Raw genomic sequence first — 24251 nt, 5'->3', positions numbered from 1 at the left:
CTCCCTTGTTGAGGATGTTGGACAAAGTTGGAAGGAAGTCAGAATTATGGGCGTAGGAAGGAAGGAAGGAAGGAAGGAAGGAAGGATGCTAAAAATAAATGAAAGGAAGCAAGAGAAGAAGAAAGCAAGGGGGAAGGAAGAAGCATGAGCAACATTATTTGATTTTATTCATGTCAGTATACCAAAACAAATTGCTGCAAATACCCACCTGAGCCTCATCAACCAATCAGAATGCAGAATTATTACTACATATTGCTATATAAAATGATAAGCAATGCTAAATTATCACTGGGGTATTTGAACCTTACACAGAAAATCTTCTGTTAGACATTCAGAAAGCATATATATTTGTTCACATATAAAACATTATTGCTAAATATATTTAATATTATATTATTTTATGCTTTTCATCGCAAAAAAAACTAGTTAAGCAACTATAAAGTACAAATTGAATAAACGCACTCGGCTTCCGTAGTCAACTCATTTTGAAAGTCATCGGCGGAAGTAGCGTTGTTTACCCTCCTCTGTGCGAGTCCATGGAGAGTTTTGCAATAAGCCACGTATTAACTAGTAACTTGTTGGTAAAAACGTGTAGTTTTATCAGTTTTATCAGCTTTATTAGCGTTAAATTGAGTTGAGTTAACGCTTTTAATGTCGTCTGTGTCGCCGCGGGATACACACGGTTTGTTTTCTTCTTCTCTCCCATTTAATTCAGTAGCTTTCCGGTCATGTTAGCTAGCTTAGATTTAAAGACTAAGACGGGTCACGAAGAAAAAGTTAAGCAGAAGTTGTGAACTTAAAGCTTGCACTTTAACTTGGTGACTGACATATCTGTGTAATATGTGTGTAGTGTACAGAAAAGCATGGAGTTGCTGTGCTTCTGTGTTCGCTTGTAATGATTAGTTTACTTTGGCGAACATCAATAGCTGTGTTCCAATTCAGGGTCTGCATCCTTCGGAGGACGCAGCCTACGCGGTCCATACGCTGGATCCATACTCCGCGAGACAAAGAGCGGAGAACGCGCTCCACGGGTGGTAAGAGATACAAAAAAAAGGTCTTTTCCGCACTGAGGTACCATACTCCGCGAGACGCGTGTGTGCAGAACTCCTCATACGGCCCGCCCACTAAACTATAAGGAAAGACTTTACTGAGTTTTTTAACACACCACAAGGACGTGTGCCATGGCAAGAGGGCATTATACAGAGAGGGGGCCTGCAACAGCGTGAGATGTCCGGCGATGAGTTGTGAAAAATGCGACATTAAAAGTAACAATAGCAAAGATTCAGTGTTTGTGCCTTTATGACCACATTTGCACATCTACTGTGTTCCAATGTGCCTGCGATACTTCAAACTGTCCGGTGATGAGCTGTGAAGATGCGACATTAAAAGTAACAATAGCAAAGATATACAGACATTGTTAACGAGCCTATTATGCCCGGGTATGTAGGAGTATATAGAATGGTAATAACAGTCACCATCTGGTATGTGTGAACGGCTGTCTGGAGTTATTGGTGACAAATCACCCTGACTTGCCTTTCTTTCTTTCTTTTATTGCTCATCATGCAAACCGGTATGGTCTTATCTAAATCTGTTGAATCAGCGCTGTTTATACACCTACCTATATACCTGGAGAGGCTCTTGCGCTTCTCCACTTTCATCACGCCCACAATAAATTCCGACCAATCACAGCATGGTTGCCGCACAGCCTTGAAAGACAAAGTTCGGCCCGGACCCTGTGCACAGGAGTGCGGATCAGCGGGCGGTCAGAGACAAAAAATGACGTCATTTTGTGGGCGTAACGTCTGCAGGGGGGAAAAATGTCTTTGTCTCGCGGAGTATGGATCCAACTTAAAGTTGGAACTTTAAGGCCGCGTCCTCCTGAGGGTCCTCCGGAGGATCCTCAACCGTTGGTAAATGGGACGGTCTAGCCTTCAAAGCACTTCCTGGTTGTGGCACGACGTCATAACCTTTGCCCTCCAGGCCCCGGAAAAACAAAAGCAGCGACAGCGACACAACACGGACTACACAACAAACGGGACAACAGTGTGGATTTAGAAATTTGAATTTTTTAAATATATTTATTTGTTGTTGGAGGAAGAGGAGCGGCGGCTCCAGCAGCAGCAAATCCGGTGATGGCTCATTTTTTTTACAGGCTGGGAGTGCGCAGTGGGGAGGTAACGTTAAGCTGCTATTTTAACCCATATTATTGATCATAATTAATATACTAGTTACTGAGCAAAGGCTAGCCATATAACCAGTAGACATATATGATTAAATGTAATTTATATTTTATTCAATTGTAAGACTTGATACAGGGTTGTGTTTGTAATTTTAATACTTTAAATTACATAGCTAAATGTGTAAGAACCCTGCAAATAACCCCGACTGAAATCACTGCTTTAATGTTGTGTCATTAAGCATCAGAGCGGCACCTCACCTTTGTGCCTCAGGTATGTCACTACACCAGAGAATTACTGCTGTTTGGAGGAGCCAGTGGTGCTCCCTGGCAGGATCAGCTGTCTGTCCTGGAGGAGGTGTACTAACCATCATTATCTTTGGAGGGTGAGTATATTTAAGAGCTATTCATATTTTAAGCTGCTTTGGAAACCGCAATGTTGAAGTAATTATTATTATTTTTGCCCTTTTTAAAAACATCTTTAGTAACATGGCAGCCGCCGATCGTCAGTCCTGTAAACCCTGATGGATGATGTGGTGGACAGAGGAGACAGGCACCTCCCACCCCCAGACGATGTACCACTCACAGCCAGAGGACTCCAAGGTCTTCAACGTGGCATCCCATCCAGTCCAGCAGCACCACCAAGGACTCCTGCTCAGCCGAACATTTATATATATGTTCTTTGTGAATACTATTTTCTGCTGATCTTTTATGAATAATAAATTGTACATTTTCATAATTCCCACTGGTAAATAGTTAGAAATGTTCAAATTGTATCTTTGTAAATATTGTACATAACAGAAAAATAAATTATTTACTGTTGTCACTGAGAAGTTGTTCAAAAGTTTACTTAAATTAGAAATAAGTAATGAAACACATAATGTAACAAGATTAGAAGAGTTTAAGAACACAAAGACAATAACAATTTAAGTAACCATTTAAATAACAAGACAGAACATCAAAAAAAATCACAGCCTGTCCACCATCCTCTCCAATGAGCTGAAGTCTGTCCGTTCTTTCTCTGCTCTCTCTCTCTCTCTCTCCCTCCCTCTCTCTTTGCAGCCTCATGTCCTCCGTTATCAATTGTAAGATTGATTCTACCTCCTACAACAAAATGACGACAGGCAAATATAATAACGATAATATTGCTCCTCAAGTGAACTATGCTTTATACTATACTACAGTAAACAGTCAAGAAACAACATTCAATGAAAATGTTTAGTTTACGTTTACAGCGCCTCGTATCAATGGACATCATGGTTTTAAATATAAAACTATCATTTTTTATGCCGCTATCACTACTAGCATTTTAAAAATCCCTCGAACTACTGCCCTTTACTTACATTTTAATGTGAATTCAGCACTACTGCCTGTGCCGATGCCGCTCGCTTGGTCCGTCATTTTACTGTTGAAAAAAATAGGCCCAAAAAGCATCTTGGGATATGTAAGGCCACGAAGGATGGTAGCGATGCATCCTCCGAATTCAGGCAACAAAAGGACCCATTTGAAGGCCGCATTTGAAGGACCCTTTGAATTTTGGCGAATTGGGACAGCCTTCGCGCAGCGTTGTGACGTAAGCGGTCTTAAAATGTGCACTCCGAAGGATGCAGACCCTGAATTGGAACACAGCTAGTGAAATCCCAGAATGCTTTGCGTTAACCACGGATCAGCTGCTAATGTCAGATGTGTGATTTCAGATTTTGTCAATATCAAGCCTGATATGGGATATTAATAATAGATAATATATATACTAATTGATAAATATGTAGCTTGTCTTTGCTTTACTTATGTGTCTCTCCGTACAGGTGAACGATGACCACCGTGAACCTGTCCTTCGCTGCGTGCGGTTTCATGGGGATCTACCACTTGGGAGCCTTGGGGGCCATCCTCCGTCACGGGGACAAGCTGCTGGCATCACTCAGGGCCTGCGCAGGGGCTTCAGCCGGGGCCCTCGTAGCCGCCGTAATGATAACCTCCCCTGATAAGTTAGAGGTATGTTTAAGCGTTATTATTTCTTCTTCTTCTGTGGTGAGGGTGCAACAGGGAACTTCTTCTTCTCTTTTTTTTTCAGCAATGCAAAGAGTTTGCCTACAGGTTCGCGGAAAGCGTGAGGAAGCAGCGCCTCGGAGCCGTCACGCCGGGATTTGACTTCATGCTCATGCTACGGTAATTAACCCTATGAATCCCAGGTTAGGGGCATAAACGCAGCACGATCACGGCTACACTAACACCAAGCTACATAAACACAGTTTAATCTCACTCCACAATACCAGCAGATTGCATTTTTTTCCTTTTTAACCCTTTCACTACTATAATCATAACACCTGCTTTTTTTTAATGATTCTGTCAGAAAATGTATTTTGTGTTAATTATTTGACCTGTTTTTCTTGACGGATGAAATATAACTTTCAAAAGATTATGTTATAAATGCTCAGAACAGTGTGTAATAAGAAAAGTAAAAAAACAGATTTGAATTTTCATCAAATTTCTCTTTATAAACTATAAATGTACAGCAACAAGACTTTTGAGACTCAAACTATTTTATCAACTCTCCTACGCTCCAAAAAACTCCCGCCCCCTGGCACAAACACGCAATGTGGTCATTACTGTAATGAATGTAATAGCGATCCAAAGAGCTGTTTCTCAGCTTTCAGAATTCAATTCAATAGTGTGCACATAACCAGAGCTACGGTAGTTTTGAACAGCGCATGTCAATTTCTGTCTCTGTTTTAGAAAGGGTTAAGCCTCAGTATGATGCTGTTGCTCTAGATTTTATTTAAAGACAAAATATGAATAGGAAAAAGGTTGAAACTCATGGTGGAACACACTCTCTGGCAGGGAGTCCAGGAGACACAGGTGAAACACATTAGGCAATCACCAAGGAGGAAGTAAAACAGAGCCCTTCAAAATAAAACAGGAAATGGCAAGCAATCTAAGAGAATACAAATAATGCTGAATACCAAAAAAATAACCAGAATAAAATTATACAAATGACAACCAAGAACTAAAGAGTTAAACAGCAATCAGGACAACTTCCATATACAAATGTATTTATTTATTATTTTAACCATTGATTGTTTAGACTTAAAAAAAAGTTTGGAAAATAAGGTACTGAAAATTCAATAAAATCACTTTTTTGTAATAGTTTATACATTTAATTACATGTTGCTGTAAATAGCACATTGTTTATGATGCTCCGTGGAGATATTATTATTATTATTAATATTATTATTATAAGATAAGATAAGATAAGATAAGATAAGATAAGATAAGATAAGATAAGATAAGATAAGATAAAACTTTATTAATCCTGAAGGAAATTCTTGTGCCAGAGGTATCAAGTCACAATAAATGCAGTTAAGTACAGAGTATAAGTATAAGTGTCACTATAATCCAAAAAAAGAGTACAGTACGCAGTATGAGCACAATATATGATACATGGATACAAATATGGAGATGTAAGGTGCTAAGTAAACATAATATAGACAAGTGGAGGGAATGACAGTGATGCCTGACATGATTATCTAGCGCTTCTCCCTACAGAAAGGGGAGGAGTTATACAGTCTGATGGCCACTGGCAGGAAGGACCTCCTGTGGCGTTCTGTGCTGCTCCTCGGTAGTCTCAGTCTACCGCTGAATGTGCTCCTGTAGGACAGCAGTGTGTCGTGCAGGGGGTGAGACGTGTTGTTACGAATACTGAGGAGTTTCCTCAGTATCCTCCTCTCTGTCACCTCCACCACAGACTCCAGCTCCACTCCCAGCACCGAGCCAGCCTTCCTAATGAGCTTGTTGAGTCTGTTGGTGTCAGCCGTCTTCATCCTGCTGCCCCAGCACACTACAGCGTAGAAGATGACGCTGGAGACCACCGAGTGGTAAAACATCTGCAGCATGGTCTGGCAGACGTTAAAGGACCTGAGTCTCCTCAGTAGATACAGGCGACTCTGTCCCTTCCTGTATATTGCCTCTGCATTTGTGGACCAGTCCAGTTTGTGGTCAATGTGGACACCCAGGTATTTGTAGCTGTCCACAATGTCCACGTTGGTACCCTTGATGCTGACCGGGTTTGGGAGTGTCTGGTGCTTCCTGAAGTCCACCACCAGCTCTCTTGTCTTTGTGACATTCAGCTGCAGGTGGTTCTGTCCGCACCACTCCACAAAGCTGTCCACCACACTCATATACTCCGCCTCCCGACCTCTGCTGGTACAGCCCACAATGGCAGAGTCATCCGAGAACTTCTGCAGGTGGCAGGACTGTGAGCAGTGTCTGAAGTCCGATGTATAGAGTGTGAACAGGAATGGAGACAGTACCGTGCCCTGGGGTGCCCCCGTGCTGCTCACTATCGTGTCCGAGACGGTGGACGCACTGGAAAAATCAAAGAACATGATTCTAACAGTGTTACCTGCCTCCTCCAAGTAGGTGTGTGCTCTGTGCAGCAGGTAGATGATGGCGTCCTCCACTCCAATACGGGGCTGGTAAGCAAACTGCAGGGGGTCCAGCGATGGTTCCACAACAGCACGCAAGTGTTTCAGGACCAGCCTCTCCAGAGACTTCATCACATGTGAAGTCAGAGCAACTGGTCTGTAGTCGCTGTGTGTGCTTGGATGTTTGGTCTTGGGCACAGGAACAAGGCATGTTGTCTTCCACAGGGCAGGGACAGTCATCAGGCTCAGACTCAGGGAGAAGATGTGCTGGAAGACCCCACACAGCTGTGTGGCGCAGTCCCTGAGTACTCTGGGGCTGAGTCCGTCCGGTCCTGCAGCTTTTCCCGGTCGTAGGCGACTGAACTCCCTCCTCACATCCTCTGTGGTGATGGTAACTGTGGACACAGAAGAGCAGAGAGAGAGATCTGATGGGGGAGGGTGGGGGGTTGTTAATGGAAGGTGGGGTAAGGGGGGCAGGGTGATGTTATTGATGGGGAGGTGAAACTGGTTAGTATGGTTAGGGGGAGGGGGAGGAGGAGGAGGTACATTGTTGTTATCGACAGGTGTTAATGGTGCATCACAGGGAGGGGGAGGGGGAGGGTGGTCAGGGAGTGGACTATCAAACCTGTTGAAAAACAGGTTCAGCTGGTTGGCCTCCTGCAGATCTCCATCCATCAGCTGGTCGGAGATCCTATTGTGGCCGGTGATGGTTCGCATGCCACTCCATACCTCCCTCAAGTTGTTCCGGGCAAGTTGGCTCTCCAGCTTCCTCCTGTAGCTCTCCTTGCCCTCTCCAATCTTCTCCTTCACCTCTGCCTGGGCCCTCCTCATCTCCTCTCTGTCTCCACTCAAGAAGGCTGTCTTCTTTCTGTTGAGTGATGCCTTGATGTCCTTTGTCACCCATGGTTTATTGTTTGGAAAGCAGCGTATTGACCTGGTGGGGATTAGAGAATTATTAATTGAGCAGTGTGTTTGTGGCTGCACTCCAGGGAGGGGATTGAAGAGATTCTGCCCAGAGAGGCTCACAATCTGGCAACCGACCGCCTCCACCTCTCAATAACACACTCAAAAAGCGGCAAGAACCACATCGTGTCCAGCTTTAGCTCCAGGGAGGAACTCATAAAGGTAACACCCACTGTTTTTTCTATGTGTAATTCATAAACGTTTGTCACTCCAGTCCTAGCATCTTAGTGGCTTTGTTGATTTATCATTGTCTAAATATCTTCTGCAGGCTCTCCTAGCTAGCAGCTTTGTTCCCGTGTACGCAGGACTCAAACCCGTGGAGTTCAGAGGACAGGTAAATGGCCTTATTCACTGATGACAAATACTGCAAAAGCATATTTAACACATAGACTATATTTACTGTGTGATAGCAGAATCTGATCCACCTAAGCTCCCGGTTGATCCAAATAAGGGGCAAAGAAGTGACGCACGTGTGAAATTATAAAGCTGCTTTTACAATGAATCTAAACAAATCATGTAAAAATACGGTTTATTATCAAAACCGTCATGCTAATTTAATGTGCAAGAATTTATATATTGTCATTTTAAACTGTAAACTGTGCCCATATTCACTGGATTATTTTGGCAACCACTCCTGCCAGTATTTGTTACCGTAAAAACAAGTTAAAACCCTCCTAACACGGAGCTGTCGCCGGCAACAGAAATTGACATAAGCTGTTTCAAACTATCGTAGGTCTGGTTATGTTCGCGCTATTGAAAAAAAAAAGCTGAGAAACGGCTCTTTCCATCGCTATTACATTCATTACGGTAATGACCAAATTGCGTGTGTGGCGCCTCCGGCCGCCCGTGTGTCGAGCAAGCCGCCTCCTCCTACAGCCAATCGCGAGGCCGAGTGCTACCACGAATTTACCACGAATTGACCAATGACGGAGCCGTCCTCTACCACGATTCGCCAGCTCCCGCCTACCTCCGCCGACGGCCAACCACGAGGCCGAGTGCTACCACGAATTGACCACGAATTGACCAATGACAGAGCTGCCCTCTACCACGATTCGCCAGCCCCCGCCCCTGGCAACGAGCCGGCCAATCACAGCTCGGACCACTGCTCGAGGCGGATGTGGCCCGGTCACGACGCTGTTGCTATGGCTTCGTCATTCCCTTTACCGAGCTACGTCGCCGTGGACGGCTATCAGGATAATTTACCCCAGTAACCGTCTGCAAGATTAATTTCTACCGGAGATTCCGACGTGTCGGTGAGTGTCGTTGTGTACATGCTGGTATGTGATTGTAAAGCGCTACGTTTGTGTAGCATGTATGTATGAACGTACCTAGCCGGTGCTCTACCGGCTAGGATAAATTCAAAGTTACCGACGGCTCAGATGGAATAATTGATCATAGACTGGCCTCTGTGTTGTTTACACCTATAAAGCATTTGACTGGGAGAACGCTACATTTAGTGTGTTTTAGCAAACATTTCCATTTACAGCGTTAGCTTCGGCGGCTAATCAGCTACAGACAAGCCTCTTGTTATTGTTAGCTTTAGTTAGCTCTCTCTTTGTCTTCAGTTAGCGTAACTTTCAATGGACTATTATTACTGTAGTGTAGTATTACTGTGTCATAGCATCACTGTATTGGTTTTCAATATCCTATGATCATGTAGTTGTTATAATTAAATTATTGTTTTGTGTTAAAGTGAGGAACTCTCTCTTAGTGTTCTGATAAACATTATGCTTCTCCTCCTTGTTCTTCTATTGTTGTTCTTTTAGGACTATTTACTGACAGACATGGATCCTGAAGCTGGTGGACTACACAACACCAAGGAACATACACTGGTACAGTTTCCTAATGTCTGGAAAAACTCATTTGTATTTAGGTTTAGTGCATATATTAGTACATGACATATGATTTGATGTGTTTGTGTCTGTATGATTTTCAGGAGTATGGGGTGGAGTATCTATATGACCAGACAGGCAGGGCGCTGGAAGACTACAAGTGCACACTGGATGCCATGGAGACAGACACCAGCGTGGCTGTGGCTGAGGATGAGGGCTACGCTTTGCTGGAGCCAGAGGAGTTTGAGGACGTCACTGTCCCCTTGCTGGATTCCCCTCCACTCACTGGTACATCTGCCACAGCACCTCCACTCACTGCAGGCTTTATAATTGTGAATTATAAGACAGCTACTGTAATATCTGGTCATTATTTTTCAAACTAGCATGTACACTTATCTTTTATTGCTATATTTCACACTGCCTTAACTTTCCAGGTGTTTCATTGGGTCCCAAGGGCAGCCAGACCTGTTCGACTCCATTCAAGAAAACTCTACAAGTCCTTGCCTTGCTTCAATCATCTCTATGATTATGACCTGGATGACTGAGACTCTTCATCAGCATACACCAGTGTGTTGTCAACAAAGCCTGTGTGATGGCCGAGACCACCATCCAGCTGCCTGAGGTGAACACAGCAATGCTGGCATGACGGTGAGTAAACCATGAACTATGTGAACCATGTCAGCTGTATTTGTGGAATATATTGCTTCTGTAAAACTACTGTTTTGTTGTTGTTTTTTTTTCCAGGTACAACAAGCAGAGTCGGCCTCGGGAGACCAAGGTGCTTCAGCAAGCCATTGAGTCTCCAAAGGCTTCAATTGCAACAGCCATCCACACCTCAGAGAGAAGCTCTCTTGACCATGGCTGCAGGGGACAACCTGCACAGCTTTACCCTGCCAGCCAATACAGCAGCATGGCCAGGTTTAAAAGGCAGCTGGTGTTTGGGGGAGACAGACCCCCATCTCTTCTCTGAATCTTGAGGCCAGCCCGGCACCTGCTTCACTGCAGCATCCTGCCACCAGCGCAGCATCTTTGCTGCAGTGTATATCAGTGTGTATATAGTGTAAATAAACACATTCTTTTGGTATCAGTTTCCCCCTCTGTGTAATTCAGTTAATAATAATGTTCAGGTAGTTGGGCATGTACAGCTTCATAGAATGATAGTAGATTGAACAACAGGTCTGCCAGACAGTATTGTTTGACCTCTGGAATGTGTGGATTCTTAAAACTGTGAATCTGCCTTTATCACAATTAAATGAGGCTATAAATGTTACAAAAGCTTTTGTTCGTTTTTACAGGATTTGTAAATACAGTCTGATTTCAGTGTGTTTGTAAATACAATTTAATTCCATAAAATACTTTGATAAAAATGATGTTTATCCAAATATGAATTTAGACTAATATTAAGAGGCTTTATGAGCAGTAAAGACTGCAAATAAACTCCTACTGGTCCTTTACATGTGCTCAATGTGAGCAATATTCCCCCCAAAAAGTTACTGAAATGGTATTAACATCTAAAAGGTTTTTTCCATTGTTCTTATATATTTGGGTTTGTGGGGGTTAATCAAGAGTCTGGAGCCATTGATGAGCCTTATATTGCAGACACGGTCGGTATACAAAAAAGGATGTTAAGAAAAATGCAGATTAACGTATTACACCTTGTTATTAAGGATAAAATTATTTTATACAGTCCATATTAGCTAAATAGCGAGCAGATTGCATTTATTCCACTCAATGCATGCATGTGCAATTGGACTATTACAGCAAATGACACGTGAAATTTGTCACATACAAACGGTGTGCATCACTCTCCTTTCGCTTTGTTTTTAATTATAACGTCACCTCGGTAAAATGTCATACAACGACCGATATGTTTTGCGTAATTTCAGTGCAAACTATTAACGCGCCTAGCGGGATTCGAACCGACGCTCTCAGCGCGATTTGTGGCATCAACGTCAACACATGGGCGCTAGCGGGATTCGAACCGACGCGATTTGTGGCATCAACGTTGACACATGGGCGCTAGCCTTGTGCCAGGGGAGCGTAGGAGAGTTGATGTAAAATAGTTTGAGTTTCAAAAGTCTTGTTGCTGTATTTATTATATTTGATGAAAATTCAAATGTTATTTTACTTTTCTTGTTATTACACACTGTTCTGAGCATTTATAACGTGTTTTGAAAGTTATATTTCATCTGTCAAAAAAAACAGGTCAAACAAACAATATTAAGAACATTTTCTGACAGTATCATTAAAAAAAGAAGGCGAACTGTTATGATTTTAGTAGTAAAAGGGTTAAAAAGGAAAAAATGCAAATTAATAAACTGCGTTACATTAGTTCTCTTTCTGCGTGTAGCCACGATTTATGCTGCTAACCTGGGATTCGTGGGGTTAATTATTGTAGCATGAGCACAATAATTATAGTAGTGAAAGGGTTAAAAAGGAAAACCTTTAGTGGACCCAGAATATTGCCCTGTTGACGATGATTCTTCTGGTTCGTTAGAAATGGATCGACGGAGGCTTCACAGACAGCTTGCCGATTCTCCCCCTGGGACGAACCATCACCGCGTCCCCCTTCGCTGGACCGCAAGATGTGTGTCCCGTCCACAGAGGGTGCTTCAGTGCTCATCTCAGGCTGGCCAACATGAACGTGATGGTGAGTATGGGGGAATCATGCAGTTAGGCAAGGCAAATCTTTACTCTCCTTGGTGCGACTATAGCGTTTTTTCGCCCATCGGTCTCCTTCTCAGTTCTCCGTGGAGAACATCAAACGTCTGAACTGGGCTCTGTTCCCTCCACCCAGCAGCACCATGCACTCTTTATGTGAAGAGGGTTTCTCTGATGCTCTGAGGTTCCTGAGGAGAGAGGCTTGGATGAACTGAGAATTAATATAATATATATTTTTTTAAATAACACTGAAAGGAACCAAAGCCTCTGTTTCCACGAAGCTAGGATCAAGGCCTTGGCTTGTATTTATAGCACAGCATATGAAAGGAGGTGTGTGATGAAAGGCCCTCACATGAACATGGACTCTTCATCAATTGCCCCCCCCCCCCCCCCCCCCCCCGCTCGAAGCAATGAGAGAAAAAAATATTGGATAACCATTACCCATTACACAGGAAGTCCACGCTGTCGTCATGGATGTCGCGGGGGAAAACCTCTCAGGACATAAGGAAGAAGGCATCATCTTTTGAAGTTTGCCCCCCCCCTTCTCCGCTACCGGTTTGATTTCCTCCGGTGTCATGAGACGTGAGCTGGTTCTCCCATCAGCTGTCAGCTGGTGGGCGGAGTCACGTTCTGAGGAGATTCACCTGTAAGGATCTTCAATACTGGATGATGGATGCCATCTTATTTATTTGCTTGAATGCTGAAGAGTGTTTACTTGAAAAATTAAGTTTTCATATCATATATTCATATCATAATTAAAAAAAATATTCTCATATAGCACTGAGAATGTACACATAATTTGTTAAAGGAACAGACGGCTGGCTTTTTGTTTTTTTGTTTGTTTTTTGGCTGGTGCGACTAGTCCGGAAAATACAGTAATCAAAAAAAAAACCCAGATACTGATGCCATATTACATTTACATTTAAAACATTCAAATTACTATACATAAGGCTTACGTAGGGTTAATATAAACAAAATTAGGCACGCCAGTTGCTAATAATTTGCTAATTTCTCACTAATCTGCCATATCCGTATCATTTTAGCATCATAGAAACCCTACTCCTACTACTTTGACTACAGGGGCGTACAGGACCTGTGAAGCAGATGGTATCTTCCACCATCAGCTACACCTCCTACATCAAGATGATTCTGCCATCATCTCTGTTAGCAGCCATATATAACACAAAGTTTATGTGTCATTTTGGACTAAGTTCTTACTTCAGCAGGAAGAACAGTTGTGTGTTTCCCCCCACTGGTATTATGTAAGCCCACTTTCTGGGTCTGGTAATGAGGCTCAATTAAGGCTTCCCTTAAATTACAGTTTCCACCCGGGACGAAGATTCTTCAGCTTTTGTGTGTGTGTGCGTTTTTTCCCCTATTATGCTTGTTGGAAAACACTCTCAGTAATAAAACACTGAAGGGCCCTGCTGTCTGGACACAGTCCAGGCCTAAGGAGCTCATTTGTTAGTGCAATTATTCAGCTGTTGACTTCACTGTAGCATCCTAGAAAAAAAAACTATACACACCTGCAATGTGTTACCACGGTGATAAGCACGCCACTGAAAAGCAGAGGAACATTTGTCAGCTATAAGCTGCGCTGTCTTCCTCTTGTCCTGCATGAATGCTGGGTAAAGGCATTCAATGTAGGTCACCGTAGAGTTAACTCATTGTGAAAGCATTTTTGGACACTACGGCTGTGTTAGAAATCACTCCCTATAGGGCCCTATATAGTGCCTCCACCATTTTGTAGTGATGTCCGAATTCTTAGTGAGAAACTGTAGACCCCCATGTAGGGGAATACTCAATGTATCCCACAATGCATCATGAAAAGTAGCGTCCATCCGATGGTCGCTACAATTAGCGACATGTACGGATAGGCTCGTTTAATTTGCGACAGCGATGACATCATCAATGGCGACAGAAAATGACAGAGGTAGTGTCCAAAATGTCTGAAAATGCTTTCACAGGAAGTTCACTATGTGGCGCCCTACATACAGTGAGAAATTATAGACCCTATGTAGGGCCCTCAATGTATTCCACAATGCATAATGAAAAGTCGCTGCTGGAGGGCCTGATCACGGTGAGGTTATGTCCCCTAGCGTGAAGTTCTTCCAGAAGAACCTTCTGTAGCGACCATCGGATGGACATTTTTTAACCCTTTACCTACTAAGGCTAAAAATGGCCGTTTGGACATATTTTGATATTAGGGCTATAAAATGGTCAGAAAATGCCCTGTGTCTGAGAGCTGTGGTCCTTTTTTAGAGTAGTAGCTGAATTTTAATTTTTAACACCTGGGAAGTTATTATTGCACATGTTATAGAGGTATTAGCAGTTTAAAAGAAGAAAAACAAAAAAAACGAATTTGATTTTTTTAGGATTTTAGTTAGGAAAATATTCTTTGTTGTACATGAAGTTTTAATTTAACATTTGAAATGGGATCCTGTACATGTAAACAATCAATCTAATTCATTTTTTGAGCCTAGGGCTCTGGGTTTACAATAAAACAGTACAAAAGTGAAGTATTTATATAGGCGAAAAAGTGCAAAACCATACCATATGAATAACACAAATGTCATACATATGTCAACAATCCAGGCAAATTTTAAAACTGTCACTACAAATCAACTGTAGTTCATCAGAACTGATGAAACTACTTGGAGGAGCAGCAAAACATCATCACAAAACTAGTCCAGCTGCCTCACTTCAAGCTCTTGCATGAACATGTCCTGGCCCTAAATTACAACAAAATGTAAACAATAACTATGACATATTACATTCAATGTGGAACTGTCTGTAGCAGTTCCTGTCTGGTTGCAGACACAGTGCTACATTGCAAAGGTTGCACATCCAGCTGGTGCACAGTTTACATGTTCGCCGGCCTTTGGTGGACCACTGGGAAGCTGGATTCCCTGTGCTGGTGGGGACAGGGCAGTGGAAGGTGGCTGGCGGAGGAGGACCACTGACTTTCAGTGGTGTTCCAAGCAGATGTGCAGTCAGCTCTTCTTGAAATTGCTGCCGGGTCATGTGTGCCTGCTGTTGGCTGGCACACACTTCCTTGTGGAGCACATAGCTGTTGGTCACACAGATGTCCACAAGATGCTGGAACACTGTGATTGTCCACCTCTTTGTTTTGCGGTGAACTGAATTGGTGCCAAGCATTTGGTCAGAAGTGTCAACACCTCCCATATATTTGTTATATTGAGTCACTGCTGTGGGCCTGGGCACAGAGACTCTCTGGTACCTCTCACATGTCTTTTGCCAACGTTCCACCATGTCCCCGCTGTAGACTGGATGGACACTGGAGCAAAGAGAGACCTCCCGGGTGTCCTTCCATTTGATGAACAAAAGGTCACCATCTCTTATTCCTCTTGGTGACTTTTTGTCCAGTGCACTTTGTTTAGTTTTTGGCACACCGACTCCCCTCCCGATATGTACCACAAACACCAAATCCCTGCTGGATGAGGTGGCGGAAGAGCAGGGGGCTGCTGTAAAAGTTGTCCATGTAGATGATGTAGCCAGTCCCCAAGTACTCATTTTTTACCAGCTTAGCAACTACATCAAATGACAGCCCCTTCCCTGAGACAGATGTGGTGGCCTTCCCGGTGTAGAGGATGTAATCCACTGTGTATCCATTCACATCAGCCAACACAAACAGCTTTAGCCCCCATTTTGTGGGGCCTTGGTGGCAACCATCCTCTCATCCACTGCCAGGTGTTGTTTGGGGTGGTAAAAGGAAAGGCAGCGGATGCGGACCATGTCCAGGAGTCTTCTGACCCGATGGATGGGGTCATAGTTTTCTTTGCCTTTATTTATGTCATTCTCTGCATCTGCCTTTGGGTCAGATGGGACGTCATTGCTGTCGCAAATTCAACAAGCCGATCTCTGCCGGCTAAACAAACTATGTTGTTGGCAATTAGCAATAATTTGAGCTGTTTTAGCCCAATAAACGTTAATAAAGTAAACACAACCGGTCATGCTACATTCTTTAAACCACTGGTAACGTAACTTCCGTTCCTGTTCATTTCGCCGGTCTGCGCAATGCATGAAAAGTAGCGACCATCGGATGGACACTACTTTTCATGATGCATTGTGGGATACATTGAGGGGCCCTATATGGGGTCTATAATTTCTCACTAAGAATTCGGACATCACTACAAAATGGCGGAGGCACTATATAGTGATTAGGGAGTGATTTTGGACACAACAACATCATCGTATTAAAGCTCACCTTTAGTTTTTGTGAGTCTACGTTGAGTCTTCAGAAAAACTCTACAAAATATGCTGTAAATGATACTATTAACAATTTAGCAACATTTCTAACTTGATTAATACGGACTCTGCCATTACAAATAAGGGTTAACCCTTATGCATTGTTCAGGAGATTTGTGTCCTCTGAGAGTAATTTTTCTGTTTATTTTGGCCATAACTTTGTCAATATGTGAGAAAATTGAATCATTTTTGCTCAATAAGCTTAATTAAATAACTTTTACATAAATTTTGATAATATGATTTTAAAATTTTTCATAGGTCAATAATACACTGTGGGCAAATTTTACCCCCTTTTGTCCTCTTTTTTTTCAAATTTTTTTGCATAGACCTTTTAATTAACTTCTGTTCTGATCAAAAGTAGTGAAAAAAATCATTTTCCCAGGATTTTAACCCTTTAATCACTAATTTCATAAGGGGTGGTGCTGAAAATTGGAAAAAAACGCACAATATGGCTAATTTTAAATAGAAAAGGTGAATGTGGACTGGAATTTGTTTAACCTTTATTACAGTCTCGGTCATGTCAAACATTAGTAACAACATTGACTTTATTGCATTATTAGTTTTTGCACAGCACTGGATTTTCATTTTTTCTCCTTTACGTGTGGGTTTACCCTGTTGGTAGGAGATAACATTTGTGATTTTTACAGTTAACAACCTGATGACCCTATTAACCCTTTACCCACAGGCCTGTGCTTATGACGTGTAGTTTCTGGCTTGTATATGGAGTTATAGGGAGTATTTTAACACATAATTGTGTGTCTACACACTGTGTGTGTATGTTAGAGAGAAAGAGAGCCATTTGCACACTGACCTTGTTGTGTGTGAGTACACACAACCACAGAGTCTTCATAAAGTAAACAAAAACAAAGAAAGTATTATGGGAGATGCTCTGGCTCAATGTGAGCACTGAAGGAGAGTTGAGACCGCGATGATCTAAAGTCTGGGTGTTTTTAAAAAAAATAAAGTTACTAAGTAAGTGAAGTGTACCTAATACAGGCGTACAATGGCGATGCATAAGCATGTAAAATGAAAACATCCAGGAGTTCTGGCATCTGAAGTTGTGGATGGGTAAACTAGCTGTTTTTTTTTTTTTTTAGCTTTTGGAAAACACGTCTTCCAGTAGAGTGACTTTACCTTTTAATTAACTTCAGTTCTGATAGCTTTTGGAAAACACATCTTCCAGTAGAGTGACTTTACTTTTAGATTAGTGTCTCAGTTGAGATTACTGAATTAGTCTAAGTGAAGTCTAAGTGCCCATTTTCCATGGTGTGTTGCGCTCCGCACGACTATACGTACATGTGCATGTTACTAAATAGACACCATAGATAAATAACTTAATAACAATAAATAATCGTTCACTAACCAAATCTAATCTACAGTTTAGTCCCTTACTAAAATTAGTATTAAAAGTAGTTAGTAAGTAAAGTAAATTAGTTGCAGCCCTAAAAGTAAGTGCGTGGCTCTTTGATGCTGAGAGGTTCAGACTAAACAAAACAAAAAAACTAGTGGACTTGCATGCATCCTCCTGGTCATTTGATGGTGACGAGAGCAGCAAGCAGCATGAAGACAGAATTCACCACATTATAACCACATTTTTTGACTGCACAGCCATGGCACTACATAATCATGCATTCTTGATTGTTGGTGGTTTACCCTGTTGGTAGGAGTTTAAATTTGTGATTTTTACAGTTAACAACTTAATGACCCTATTAAAATCCTGGGGGAAAATGATTTTTTTCACTACTTTTGATCAGAACTAAAGTTAATTAAAAGGTCTATGCAAAAAAATATGAAAAAAATATTTGATATATTTTTAAAACTGTTAAAGTTTTAACAGTAAACTTAATTTACAACACGAAAGGGTAGTGTTTGCGAATGTTGCACAAGGGTTAATATCACCCCTTTGGTTATTTGCAGAACATTCAGAGCAGTCTTTTGTAACTCATTTACCTACATACAGGACTTTGTACCTGCCATACTTTTGATAGACTTGTCAGTCTGCTGGCAGCTGGCATCCCTGTCACTGTCATCTCTTCACCATGGGTAAGTTATTTTTTTAAATATAAAACAACGTCTTATACTGCTGTCTGTACATTTCTGTCTCTTGATATTTTTTAGGAGACGCATTGCTGCGCCGCGTATGTGGATTCTTCGCTTTCCTCGCTTTATGTCCGATTCCTCCGATCTGCAATGGTGGAAACATTCTGGTGTTCCCGGTGGACGGCAGCCACTGGCTCAACATGAAGGTCCTCCTGGAAGAACTTGTCGCTAGGGGACATAACCTCACCGTGATCAGGCCCTCCAGCAGCTCAACCATACTAGAAAAGTCACCACTCTACACGTCTATTACGTTAGATATGTGTATAAAAAGGAAGGACATTGTTGATGCATACCTACAGGAGACTATAACGGTAAGTATTGGGCAATGTACTAATTTCTAAATGAATGCGCTATTACATTTTGTCTTTGTCCATTTTTTTAGGCGCAGAGAGAAGGGGCTTCCTTTCTAAAATTCTTGAAACTCACCAAGGACTTCCTTTTCCTGGTTGCTATGGGCCATTCATTGTGGATTGATGGCATGAGTCAAATTTTTGAAGATAAAAATATGGTCAAAAGTTTAATAGATTCACAATATGACCTGGTCCTCACTGATCCAGCCACGGGGCCGGGGGTCTTACTAGCCAAATATCTCAAACTACCCTTAGTGCTGAACGTACGTTGGATCACCAGCGGAGAAGGACATTTCGTCTTAGCTCCCTCGCCTCTTTCTTATATCCCAGTGCCAGGATCGGGCTTGACGGACAAAATGACCTTCCTCCAAAGGGTCAGGAACCTATTGTTTTATGGTATTATATTGTTCCAGCAGAAAATCTTAGTTGGGCCGAGTTACAATGCCATATGTGAAAAATATTTCGAGGGCGGATGTGACATCATCTCACTTCTTCAAGATGCAGACATTTGGCTTTTCAGATCAGATTTTGTGTTCGACTTCCCTCGGCCCACCATGCCTAACGCTGTCTACATCGGAGGGTTCCAGTGCAAAGAAGCCCGGCCTCTTCTGGCAGACCTGGATAAGTTTGTTCAGAGTGCTGGGGGGCATGGAGTCATCATCATGAGTCTGGGAAGTTCGGTTAATGCTTTGCCCGATGACATCGCAGACGAAATCGCCAGTGTCTTCGCCAAGATGCCCCAGAAGGTAACAGATTCCGTACGGTTCACTTTTCAAATTTCAAAGCTGTTTTTAGAATCATATTGTCTCATTATCAGGTGATATGGAGACACAAAGGTCAGCGTCCCTCAACGGTGGGCAACAATACCCGTATAGTGGACTGGATGCCACAGAGAGATCTCCTGGGTCACCCTCGGGTCAAGGTGTTTGTAGCTCACGGAGGCACTAACGGGCTGCAGGAGGCCATTTACAACGGGGTCCCTGTGCTTGGCATACCATTGTTCTTCGACCAGTATGACAACCTGCTACGCTTGCAAGAGCGAGGAGCTGGAAAGATCATTCAATTGGCCGAGGTTAACGGTCGCACATTTGAGCAAGGTGTTAAGGAAGTGCTCCATGGCGACAGCTACAGGGAGAACATGCAAAGACTGTCTCATCTGCACAGAGATAAGCCATTAGCGCTGATGGATCTGGCCATCTTCTGGGTAGAATATGTGATGCGCAACAAAGGGGCCTCTCACCTGCGTACCGAGGCTTACAAGATGCCCTGGTACTCATACTACAACTTAGACGTACTGCTGTTGATGCTGACAGCAGTGACTCTGCTGCTGCTTTCTACATTTGCTGTTATTAGTTTTCTATGCTGCAGCAGGAAAACAGACAAAATAGAGAGAAGACAAAAGACAAAAACAAACTAAAAATGACACATTTGTTCCAAAAAAAAAACAAAATACATGTCAAATTTTTCAATAATAGCCTATTTTTTGGTTTTATAAATTAGTTGTCTTGAAAATTTTTTTGGCCCCCATATCCACTGGTTATTATCAGTACATGCCACTTCATATAAATTATTAATGATATTTGGGTTAAAATCAATTAAAATGTAACGACGCTGTATTTTATCAGTTGTGCAATTATCAAAAATGTTTACTTAACAGGAAGTGTCAGGAAGTGCTTTCAGTGTCACTGACTGCTCAGAAAACTGAATTTTGTAGTCATTTTTGTCAATTTCTGACCCTCCCGCGCGACTTTTTACGCCATCCAATCGAGCTGAAATTCAGTGTGTACACTTGTGACACACTAGAGTATGGACACATTCCAAAAGTCTTTCAAGTATTAGCATGAGGATAGCGTGGTGCGTGCTAGAAGTGTCATAAGTAAGGGACTTAATAATGGGCCCTGTTCTCACCTGGAGAAAGTCAATCCAGTTAGAGTGGGTTTGAATTCGGATAGCTTTTAAGCTGTATACATTCAGACCTATTTTCAAATCTGGCTATCACACGTGTGTCCACACCAGTGTTAATTTTGTTGACGAATCATTTTCGTCATAGTTTTCGTTAACGACCTTTTTTTGCTGATAAAAACGAGACGATAACTAAATAAAAACTAACGCATGGTGCCAAAAACGAAGACGAAATGGATTGACACTTTCGTCAACGAATAAAAACGAGACGAAATTATTGATGGAGACGAGATCCAATCAGAGCAAATTTTGTTTGTGGAAAGGGAGGGACGAATCAGGAGACGGCGGCAGAGAGCCAATCAGAAGTGCTCTCTCTGTGTAAGGACGTTGCGCCGCGATGCTGGAAGAAGGCGTACTCATGCATGGTCACACAAAACAGGAGAACAGACACACAGACACGTTTAATTTCAAGACAATCAAGACGGTTTACAAACCGTGCAGAGCGACTATCAGCGGTAAAAACAATAAACCTGAAGCGACATTTGCAGACGAGTCATCTTAACTTCCGTTCAAAGATACACGTGACAAAATCTATAAATGAAGATTTATAGATTGATGGTTTTACAGCATGCGACCTGTTTCTAAGTTGTCACTGAAGTGTTTTGCTGTAGTTATGGAGTATTCATGAAGAAGGTCATGACTGAACAGTGTATTCTGGGAGAGCAGCTCACTGTTCACTGCTGCTTTTGTGAAAAGGTAATAGCAATTAAATAAAGAGATGTTTGTTTCAAATAACACAAGTTAAAGCTGTGCCTGTTTTTATTGCACAATCAAACCTTAAATATTTCATGAAAAATATATATCATAGAATTTTAGTCGACTAAATCCACGGCAGATTTAGTCGACTAAAATTATTTGATATTTAGTCGACTAAAACTAGACTAAAACTTTAAAAATGTTGATGACTAAAACGTGACTAAAATCAAATGACATTTTAGTCACAAGACTAAAATAAAAACTAAATCCGAAATTGCTGCCAAAATTAACACTGGTCCACACTCAATCCAGCTTAACCTGGCTTCTTTGTTGTCGAGGTGACACCTAGTGGTTGTCACCTCGACAACAAAGAAGCCAGTAAAAATCTGAAAATAATGTAAAAATGTAAAAATAAACTCATTTGTACGCGACCCAGACACTGTTCTTGTGAACCCAGAAGTATGACATCGCTAGCAGGATTTGTTAGCCACATTTGCGTTTAGACCTGAGTCAGATTTAACCCAATCTGGCTAGATCCACCTCCGAAAGGTGGATTGAAATCAATCCGGATACATCTGGATTCTGGCCCAAATCCTGTTCTAGCCAGATTGATTTGCCCAGTGTGAACAGGGTCATAGAGATAGACATAGTAGGCCCAGAATACTTCCTTGGGGAACTCTACATCCTCTTTGTTCATATAACCAAACCTTTGCTTCTATAAATCAAAATTTCAACCTGACAGTCCAACAAAGTTTCCAACTGTGAACTTAAAAATTAATGTTTACTCCGACTTTAGCTGAGCTTTTCTTACATTTGATTGAAGCTTTTAAAGCTTCTAGATATCTAAGTCACATTGTTCACTCCAGGAGACCTTCCAGGAAATAATAGGAAAACAACGGATCTCTTAAATCAGATCAACATATTTACTTTGAATCAGCAGCTTTTCAAATATTTAAGACAGCCTGGCGAACAAGGTTCACAGTGTGGACTCTGCAGACCTGATTCAAAAAGCAGTGAGAGTTTTGTAAAGGCATACACTGTCTGCTATGCCCTTTTATCTCTGCTATCCACCTGTTTTAAGAAGCAAGGCATGGCAAGGCAAGCTTTATTTATGTAGCACCATTCATACACAAGGCAATTCAGAGTGCTTTACATGAGATGAGTCACAGAATAAAAACATTTTAAAACATTAAATTAAGAAGGAAATTAAAATCATAAAAAGAATAAAATCATAAAAAACATCAAATAAAATCAGGATGATTAAATGAGAAGAGTGCAGTCAAGAAATTAGGAGAACGCTGCAGTAAACAAATGTGTTTTCAGGCCTGACTTAAATGAAGTGACTGTCTGAGCAGACCTCAGGTGTTCAGGAAGGCTGTTCCACAGGTGAGGGGCAGAATAACTGAATCCTGCTTCACTCTGTTTGGTTCTGACCCTGGGTACACACAGTAGGCCTGTCCCTGATGATCTCAAGCGTCTGGATGGTTCATAGGGAACCAATAAGTCCAGGATGTATTTTGGTCCAAGACCATTCAGTGCTTTGTAGACCAGGAGTAAGTAAGTTTTGAAATGTATCCTTTGACTCACAGGAAGCCAGTGCAGTGATTTGAGGACCGGTGTGATGTGGTCCATTTTCCTGGTGTTACTCAGAACTCTAGCAGCCGCATTTTGGACCAGCTGCAGCTGCCTGATGGATTTTTTGCTAAGACCTGTGAGGACGCCGTTACAATAATCTAGCCTACTGAAAATAAACGCATGAATAAGTTTTTCTGTGTCTTGTTTGGACAGAAAGCCATTGATCCTAGCAATGCTTTTCAGGTGGTAATAGGCAGACTTAGTAATGGCTTTTACATGGGTGTTAAAATTCAGGTCTGAGTCGAGTATTACACCGAGATTTTTTTCGTTTCGTTTCGTTTTCGTTTGTGACCTTCAGTGACATGGATTCAAGGTAAGCGCTGATCTTAGCTCTTTCATTTTTGGGGCCAAAAACAATCATCTCTGTTTTGTCAGCATTGAGCTGGAGAAAGTTCTGGCTCATCCACTCATTGATTTGTTGAGTACACTTACTTAGTGAGTGTAAGGGACTGTAGTCATGTGATGACAGTGATATATAAAACTGTGTGTCATCTGCATAGGTGTGGTAGGAGATGTTGTGCTGTTCTATGATCTGAGCTAGGGGCAGCATGTAGATGTTGAACAGAAGTGGTCCAAGAATGGACCGTTGAGGAACCCCCATGTGATTTTAGTTCGGTCAGACTCATAGTTACCAATTGACACAAAGTAGTCCCTATCATGTAAGTAAGATTTGAACCAGTTTAACACAGTGCCAGTAAATCCCACCCATTGCTCCAGCCTGTCGAGCAGTATGTTGTGATCAACTGTATCGAATGCAGCACTAAGGTCCAGCAGTACTAAGACGGAGACTTTGGATGCATCATTATTCTGATGTTCTGATGTCATTTAAGACCTTAATAAGTGCAGTCTCAGTGCTGTGGTGTGCTCGAAATCCAGACTGAAATTCATTAAAAAGATTGTTTTGCACCAAAAATGCATGAATTTGTTGAAAAACAGCCTTTTCAATGACCTTTCCCAGAAAAGGAAGGTTAGATATTGGCCTGTAGTTATTTATTGCTGAAGCATCCAGATTTGATTTTTTGAGTAGAGGTTTGATTACTGCAGTTTTCAGGGCCTGGGGAAACTGCCCTGCCTGAAGAGAACTGTTAACTATCTGCAACACATCTGACGATGTGCAGTTAAAAACGTTTTTAAGAAAATGTGTAGGCAGATTGTCAAGTGAGCATGTTGTGGGTTTTAACTGTTT

General features: G+C 42.0%; 2 protein-coding genes across 2 annotated transcripts; both read left to right on the top strand.

Annotated features, from left to right (window-relative positions):
• Window positions 1-505: 505 nt before the first annotated feature.
• Window positions 506-14761, top strand: pnpla4 (patatin-like phospholipase domain containing 4). Its single transcript, XM_028399202.1, has 7 exons — window positions 506-682; window positions 3982-4168; window positions 4248-4342; window positions 7587-7722; window positions 7829-7894; window positions 11890-12042; window positions 12137-14761. The coding sequence occupies exons 2-7, from the start codon at window positions 3989-3991 to the stop codon at window positions 12266-12268; spliced, it is 762 nt and encodes a 253-aa protein (XP_028255003.1). The 5' UTR covers window positions 506-682; window positions 3982-3988; the 3' UTR covers window positions 12269-14761.
• A 3501-nt stretch (window positions 14762-18262) lies between these two features.
• LOC114431631 (UDP-glucuronosyltransferase 1-2-like) lies at window positions 18263-20433 on the top strand. Its single transcript, XM_028399201.1, has 4 exons — window positions 18263-18365; window positions 18441-18733; window positions 18805-19518; window positions 19590-20433. The coding sequence occupies exons 1-4, from the start codon at window positions 18362-18364 to the stop codon at window positions 20187-20189; spliced, it is 1611 nt and encodes a 536-aa protein (XP_028255002.1). The 5' UTR covers window positions 18263-18361; the 3' UTR covers window positions 20190-20433.
• The last annotated feature ends 3818 nt before the right edge of the window (window positions 20434-24251 follow it).

This window comes from Parambassis ranga, chromosome 2 (assembly GCF_900634625.1).
Source record: "Parambassis ranga chromosome 2, fParRan2.1, whole genome shotgun sequence".
In the NCBI taxonomy this organism is placed as follows: domain Eukaryota; kingdom Metazoa; phylum Chordata; class Actinopteri; family Ambassidae; genus Parambassis; species Parambassis ranga.
The sequence above is the reverse complement of the archived record's forward strand: the minus strand, read 5'-3'. Positions and strand labels throughout refer to the sequence as shown.

Bases quoted from the DNA above. Each gene is read 5' to 3' on its own strand.
- pnpla4 (XM_028399202.1), top strand. From the start codon at position 3,989: ATGACCACCGTGAACCTGTCCTTCGCTGCGTGCGGTTTCATGGGGATC. The intron at 4,169-4,247 runs GTATGTTTAAGC...TTTTTTTTTCAG, and splicing joins CCTCCCCTGATAAGTTAGAG to CAATGCAAAGAGTTTGCCTA. The intron at 7,723-7,828 runs GTAACACCCACT...TATCTTCTGCAG, and splicing joins CCAGGGAGGAACTCATAAAG to GCTCTCCTAGCTAGCAGCTT.
- LOC114431631 (XM_028399201.1), top strand. The intron at 18,734-18,804 runs GTAAGTATTGGG...CCATTTTTTTAG, and splicing joins ACCTACAGGAGACTATAACG to GCGCAGAGAGAAGGGGCTTC. The intron at 19,519-19,589 runs GTAACAGATTCC...TCTCATTATCAG, and splicing joins TCGCCAAGATGCCCCAGAAG to GTGATATGGAGACACAAAGG.